At 37.2% G+C, this 7,054-nt stretch overlaps 1 protein-coding gene across 3 annotated transcripts; it reads right to left on the bottom strand.

Annotated features, from left to right (window-relative positions):
* On the bottom strand, window positions 1-1,197 carry LOC131433722 (uncharacterized). 3 transcript variants are annotated; one of them, XM_058600284.1, is made up of 3 exons: window positions 1,020-1,197; window positions 763-927; window positions 1-686 (listed from the first exon to the last, which is right to left on the bottom strand). In XM_058600284.1, the coding sequence occupies exons 1-3, from the start codon at window positions 1,090-1,092 to the stop codon at window positions 202-204; spliced, it is 723 nt and encodes a 240-aa protein (XP_058456267.1). In that variant the 5' UTR covers window positions 1,093-1,197; the 3' UTR covers window positions 1-201. The 3 variants fall into 3 exon arrangements, with proteins under 3 accessions (XP_058456267.1, XP_058456266.1, XP_058456269.1); XM_058600283.1 differs by having other exon boundaries at window positions 1-701; window positions 769-927; XM_058600286.1 differs by having other exon boundaries at window positions 769-927.
* Window positions 1,198-7,054: the final 5,857 nt, after the last annotated feature.

Below are 7,054 nucleotides of genomic sequence, written 5' to 3'. Positions count from 1 at the left end.
TTGATGCTTCGAAGTTTTCTGTATTTGAGCAATTTTTTAGGAAAGCTTTTAAATTACAATAAATACTAAAAGTTTGTTTTACTTTGCGAAATCCTAAGGCTACTCGACATGTTTTTGCACTTTTTTCATTTTACTAACCTACGGAGGACTTGGTGGAGCTTAATAATTTAGGGCATTCTATCACTATCAACATTGGACAAACTAGTACTTCCGAGCACGCAATTTGGCGGGTTTTCTCTTCAATTGGGCAGGTTGAGTTGCTCTTCTCAGCTCGGCGGCCGCTGGGCTTCCGTAGGCAGTAGCAGTGCTGGTTGCCGATCCTCCCTTTCCAGTGCTGTACGAGTTGGCAATAGCGATAGCTCCCCCGCTAGTACCACCAAAGTTAATCGGGAAATAGCTACTTGGTTCGGCTGGTTTAGCTCCACGACGACCATATTGGACTGCATTGTCTTCTTCTTCGGAGTCTAGCTGAACAGTAACCTTTTTCTTTTTGTCTGGAATAACTGCTGGGAGAGCAGGAGCGATCGCTGGTTCATCAGCAATTGGTTCGATGGTTTCCTGGTCATTCACCGCTGGGACATCAAACTGAGGTTCTTCTTCGACTGGGAACTGTTCTTCTGGGTAGGCCTCTGCAGTTGACTGCACGTTCGGGTCGTTTTGAACGGGTTGCTCAGCGCTTTCTATATCTGTGTTTTTGCAATCTAGTAATTATTGGGTATAGTCGAGGGATGAATAGAGTTGTAACAACTCCGATTTACTTACACTTACCTTTCAGATACGTTCCAGTGGCAATGGTGTTCCCGGCAGCAAAGGCAGACACCCCAGCCGATCGACGTTGATTCCTCAGCTGTTGGTTTTGATAGTGGAATCCATACATCGAATGTTGAGGGACCATGTATGGCGACGCATGCCGATAGTACATAAGAGCTGATGATGGGAAAACATCATTTAAAATAACATCACTATTCACCACTAAACATTTAAATTTCGTTAACAGTCCTTTTCGATATTTGACGCACCATTTTGGATCGGGATCGAGTATCCAACGTTGATTCCACAAAGTATAACAAACAAAGCCACAATTTTATTCATTTTCACTGATGTTCTGGATGTTATGGATCGATCTTAATTTCGTTGTCAGCTGACGGTTTTCAATTCAAAAATCAGGAGCTAAACTTATGCAATGCCTCGATAAGTTTCCACCGATTACTGATAATTCTCGTACCTGGACCGAACGCTTTTATACCGAAAATATCGAAAGGATTAGTTAGTATTCACGCAAGGTAAATTATTATTGCCTCTTTTGTCCCAGTGAGTGCAAACTAATTTCGTATGTAAGGCTATCGGGTTTATTAGATTTTAGAATAAATTTGAATTTGGCTTGTACTCAGCAGCACCACGCGCACTATTCGCGAGTATAGGAGGAGAAAGAGCGATTGCCAGTCTCCAAGAAAGAGAGCACCGATAAATGGCACCTCGGAGAATTCGCAACAAGAGAGTAGACATTGCCGAAAATAAACATGCGAAAGGTACATTGAACATATCTGGGAAGACCTGGCGAAGGCAACTTGGAATAAGTCGATCAGATGAATTTTACATTTCGAACCAATTGGGTGCCTTGGCATTTCAGTATGATTGTTTTTCGCGTGAAAACTCCTACCGAAATATGTTCTATGTAATTATTATAACAGACTCTGAGGATCCATAGTGACAAGAATATGTTAAATCTGTGTTTCTAAATTTTTTATACTTCGCGAAGCTATTCTATTACTTTTAATGTTTGAAATTTATAGGACAAATTGTGTTTATTGATTGTTGTAATAATTAAATTCTATAAGTCGGTAAGGGATTAAAAAGATGGAATGCATGTGATATTGCAAGAACTATTTAGAGTTTTGGTGAAATTGATAGGAAATTCGAACGACTGAATGCAAAAATCAAATAAGTGTAACATAGTAATTTTCCATGTAACTTTCTCTGTGTACGAAATTGTGCGTCTTGCCTTGTCGTAGAAATAAACGAAGCGCCGTGAACTGGTGTTACCTCGAAAAAAAAATTTAAGCTGACTCTCCGGGAGAGCGATTTTCGAAATCAAATATCTTAGAAATTCATAAACGTCAAGATTTGGAGTTATTTAGAAAAAATACATTGTTTTAAAAGTAAATCAATTCTGGGACTTACGTGAGATTTCTACTATTCGTCATCTTGCGTGGTTGTTACTTTGAAAATTGTTAATATTTGGTTTGATTTGCACGATTGTTGTAGAAGTTACGAGCACGTTCCAAGATTTAATTTTCGGTTTTAAATTATAGAGGTTCTACCCTCAAGTTCATCTCTTCTATCTCTAAATCATGCGTGCACGCTTTTCACTGAACCGTAGGGTAACAGAGGTATTTTGGCCCACTTCAGGATTTATTTTATTTTGGCCCAATTTGTAAAAATATCTTTGGAAAACCCTTCCGCAATAGATAATTCAATGTGATTAGCTTCAAATTGATGCAACATGGGTTGCTTAACATCGGTTAAATCCATAAAGTTTGTTAGGTGGACCAAAATATATGATTTTTCGAAAATACCTCTGTTACCCTATTTTCAATATCGTCATTTTCGGTCGAAATAGTTAAGACCATCTTCCACAATAATGTGCAAAAAAGTATGGTGTTGGAGCGTTTCGCTTGCAAATATATTTTTCAATGAAAAAAGATCAGTGAAAATCTACTTAGCAGTTTTATAAACGCTGCAAACTTTAAGGGATGTTTTGGTGAATTTAATGTTCATTCTGATTATTTATTTGATCGAAAATTCAGAGAGTGTTCAATATTTTTTTAAAAATGCTTACTTTTTTCTCTTCAGTTCAAAAAATCAATCAAAAAAATAAGTAAAATGTTAAAAATTGGAAATGAAATCCAGACATATACATAGAATTTGCTTCTGACATTGACGACTTTTTAACTGGTTTTCACAAATTTCACACTTTTCAAAAGTTGATTCTCCCATTTGATTTCAAATCGTTATACCAGATTGAAAAAAGCTTGGACTGCCATATTGACGGAGTTATGGTAATTCTATTGATTTTTATTTTATTTGATTTTTTTAACAATTGCTCCATCGAAAAATAAAAAACCTATTTTAATCCACCTAGTGGTGTAATGATGCCTTTCTCATATTACTCATTACATCATAAATATAACCGTGAAATTCGCAAAAACAACTGTTTATTAAATAGAAATAGGAAAATATGTTCGAACCTAATCTAACAAACTCTATAAAATCTGTTCACCCTGTAGTTCCGGAACCGAAAGTAGTATCCACAACAAATTAAGGAATTCTGAATGAAACTGTAAGACTTTTCTTCTGAACCTATAAGTTTGTGAAAATCGATTTTGCCATCTCCAAGAAAAGTGAGTGAGATCCTTTTTGCAGTTTTTGATCACTATTTCCAATTCTTCTGAGACCGGATTCAGATAAACGGAATAGCTAAAGTTGGTTCGTTTACTACCAACAAATATGACCTACAAATTGGAACAGTTTTGAAAGTAGTTAAACCTATACTTACTATCTCATGCTCTATTTCGATTAAACCAATTAAACGAAATCTAACAAACGAAACGAACCTGCGTTTGGTAATTTCCCACTTATCAGGCTTTAGTTCTGAAACCGGAAGTCGGATCGTGATAAAATGTTCCACAATTTTTTAGGATATTATAAGACCTTTCATTTGAATCTTAGTTTGCAAAAATCGGTTGAGTTGTTCCAGAGATAATTGAGTGTAAACTTTTTCTCAAATTTTCACATATTACCATATAACTCCGGAACCGGAAGTCACATTCAAATGAAATTCAATAGCAAGCTATGGGACCATAATACCTTTTATTTGAATCTTAGTTTGTGAAAATCGGTTCAGCCATCTCTGAAAAAAGTGAGTGCATATTTTTTTCACTTTTTTGGTACATATCATCCTATATCTTCGGAACCGGAAGTCGGATCTATGGGACTATGAGACCTTTCATTTGAATCTTTATTTGTGAAAATCGGTTCAGCCATCTCTGAGAAAAGTGAGTGCATATTTTTGTTACATACACACACACATACACACACACACACACACACATTTGCTCAGTTCGTCGAGCTGAGTCTAATGGTATATAACACTATGGGTCTCCGAGGCTCCGTTCGAAAGTCGATTTTCACAGTGATTGCATAGCCTTTCTATATGAGAAAGGCAAAAATAAATCATGGATGTTTTTGTTAGGAAGGTTCGCAATTAATACAATGTTTGAATAGTGTTTCTTACATTAAGAAATATTTAAAAATTTTGAAACATATTTTTTTACACTTCCGATTCTGCTACCACTCTGGATTTTTAGCAATAAACGAATAATTTTTTGGCGCGTGCTTCGCTGTTCTTTTTTTAAATAAAAAAGAACTCCATTATTGAGTTTTTCTGATAAAAATACAATCAACTATGCGTCTCCATTAAATCAGACGAAAACGAATGGTGCATTAGAACTAAGAACCATGCGTTTCCTTCTAATAAATCTAATAGACCTCCGAGACCTCCTTCCGAGAATAATAATAAGACTTTCCTGATTTTTTCAAAGTTTCCAATGGAGGGGTTCATTGAAAATTAAATCAAAAGAAAATTAATAGAACTACCATAGTTCGGTCAATATGGCAGTTGAAGGGTTGAAATTTTGGCAAAATTGTTTCAGGTCCAAGCTCTTTCAAATGTAGTATAATAATATGAATTCTCTTTAGAGGCCGATTTCACATGCTTACTTGGCTGAAGCCTTTACAAAGTGGTCGCAGTTTGACAGTTAATTGTCATTGATTATCAAATTTACACAAAGTACAGTAATTTTAATTTGAGTATACACTGCATGCTGTATTTTTACTGTACTCGCTGATTGAAAATTATTTATTCTTCAAAGCAAAGTGTTTTCAACTGATCGGTCTGTAAAAACTCGCATTATTTCAGTAAAACATGATTTTTCTCTTATATTGAATTCTTTCGAAACTTTCGTCAAAAATTTACCAAACAGCGAAATTAGATCTAAGTGTGTCAAAGTTGATTCAATTATCGTATTCGCTTGAAGATAACTGAAACAAACCCAGCTAAAACCCCGCGTTAAATCAGAACAACATAGCTCAAGTGACACGTTACTCCGGTTATTTGGAAATAAAACTAGGAATAAAATTGTAAGGACAGAAATCCTAGCCTATGTTTTGACACAAGAATTCGTTTGCTTCGAAGAAAAATCAATTATTTGAAAAAAAAAAGTACGGGTGTGTAATGTCAGAGACATAACTGGATGTCGTGAATACGAATATGACACGCTTTATTTATGCTTCCGAATTCGAATTGGTAGTTCATCGATTGTTTGAATTGTGCAACTTTCCCCTCTTTCATTACTAGAAATTTAAACGATTCGCCTAGACTAAATTACAGATTAGTTACATTAAACATTCTGAAACGCACTTAAATACTATGAAATAAGCAGTATAGTTCTCTATAATAAAAAAAAATGGTGACAATTTGAGTTAGTTCAGCACGCAGACTCTGAATTCTAAACCCATATTCGCGAACTAAGCTCTAAAACATGAAGACGATTTTTCGCCATGACTACCAGAATGGGTTTTATAGAGTACAGTAAAGTAAATTTCCGCATAATTCTTTAGGAGTATTATTATGGTTCTAAAAAGAACCGAATAGAAGAAGTCTGGAATAAAGAACGGGATCCTGAGTTCAAGAACTAAATTTAGAACCAAGAACAGACTCAGAATCCAGTTTCAATTCTAGAATTGAAACTCAAATTAGTTCCGGAATACAGTTCCAGAATCCAGTTTCAGCACGCAGGCTCTGAATTCTAAACCTATATTGCGGAACTACAATCTGAAAATTGAACTTCTCGTTATGACTACCGAAAACCAAATGATGGCAGGTGCTCTCTCCGTCTCTGATGGTTTGACTCCCGCGATAGCAGTCTTCTCGCCTTGATGGCCAGCAAGCGAATGAAAGTTGCTACCTGAGCGTTTGAGCTTTTAACCACGCAGAAGGCGCTTTCTCCGTCGCTGCTGGTTGATGGTTTATGTACGATTCAGACGATCCGGCTTCTTCCGTCACCGTCACCGGAACGTCAGCCTCCGTCAAAATTAGTCAAATGAGTTTTCCCTTTGCGCATTCACACGATCCAGCAGAGATCCGGAACGTCAACGTCCGTCAACGGCAAGCTCCGTCAACATTTCTCCGAAAGAATATTTGACGGACTGTGATTATCGCACACATGCACGATTCATATGATTACGGTATTGAGCTGACGTTTGTTATGTATGTATTCGGTGTCAAGATCCCACTCTTAAACGAAATATACCAAATATAAGTAATTAAACTTGTCAGTAGATTTGCAAAGTACGTTACGTTGTTGAGTGGAGCTGATTGTTTTGTTTTTTTCCTCTTTCTAGTTAATTTTGAAAGTAATTTATTCGATTAACAGGTAGGAAACAACAGATCGATTGGCTTCAAAAGCTCTCAGATTTTGTATTAGTGGAATAAAATTGTGCGAAACTAAGTTCTTCAAATTCTGCGTGTAAGAAAATGACATGACGGACACGGATAGGAAACCGGATCGTGTGAATCAGAATGACGGTGACGGGCGTTGACGTTCCGGTGACGGTGACGGAAGAAGCTGAATCGTACTTTAACTCTCGCGATGGCAGTCTGCTCGCCTTGAAGGCCAGCAAGCGAATGAAAGTTGCTACCTGAGCGTTTGAGGTTTTAACCACGCAAAAGGTGCTCTCTCCGTCGCTGCTGGTTGATGGTTTAACTCTCGCGATGGCAGTCTGTTCGCCTTGAAGGCCAGCAAGCGAATGAAAGTTGCTACCACGCAGAAGGCGCCCTCTCCGTCGCTGCTGGTTGAAGGTTTAACTCCCACGACGTCTGCTCCCATCGAACGCACGAAAAGAAATGATCGATTTTCACCACGGTTCCCCTTTTATACGCATTCAGTTGAAGATATGTGCCTGGCTACCTCAAAATCGTCGTCCTTGCGCGAAA

Source organism: Malaya genurostris, chromosome 3, assembly GCF_030247185.1.
Source record: "Malaya genurostris strain Urasoe2022 chromosome 3, Malgen_1.1, whole genome shotgun sequence".
In the NCBI taxonomy this organism is placed as follows: Eukaryota; Metazoa; Arthropoda; class Insecta; order Diptera; family Culicidae; genus Malaya; species Malaya genurostris.
Note: the sequence above shows the minus strand (reverse complement) of the source record. Positions and strands in the feature narration are given on the sequence as shown.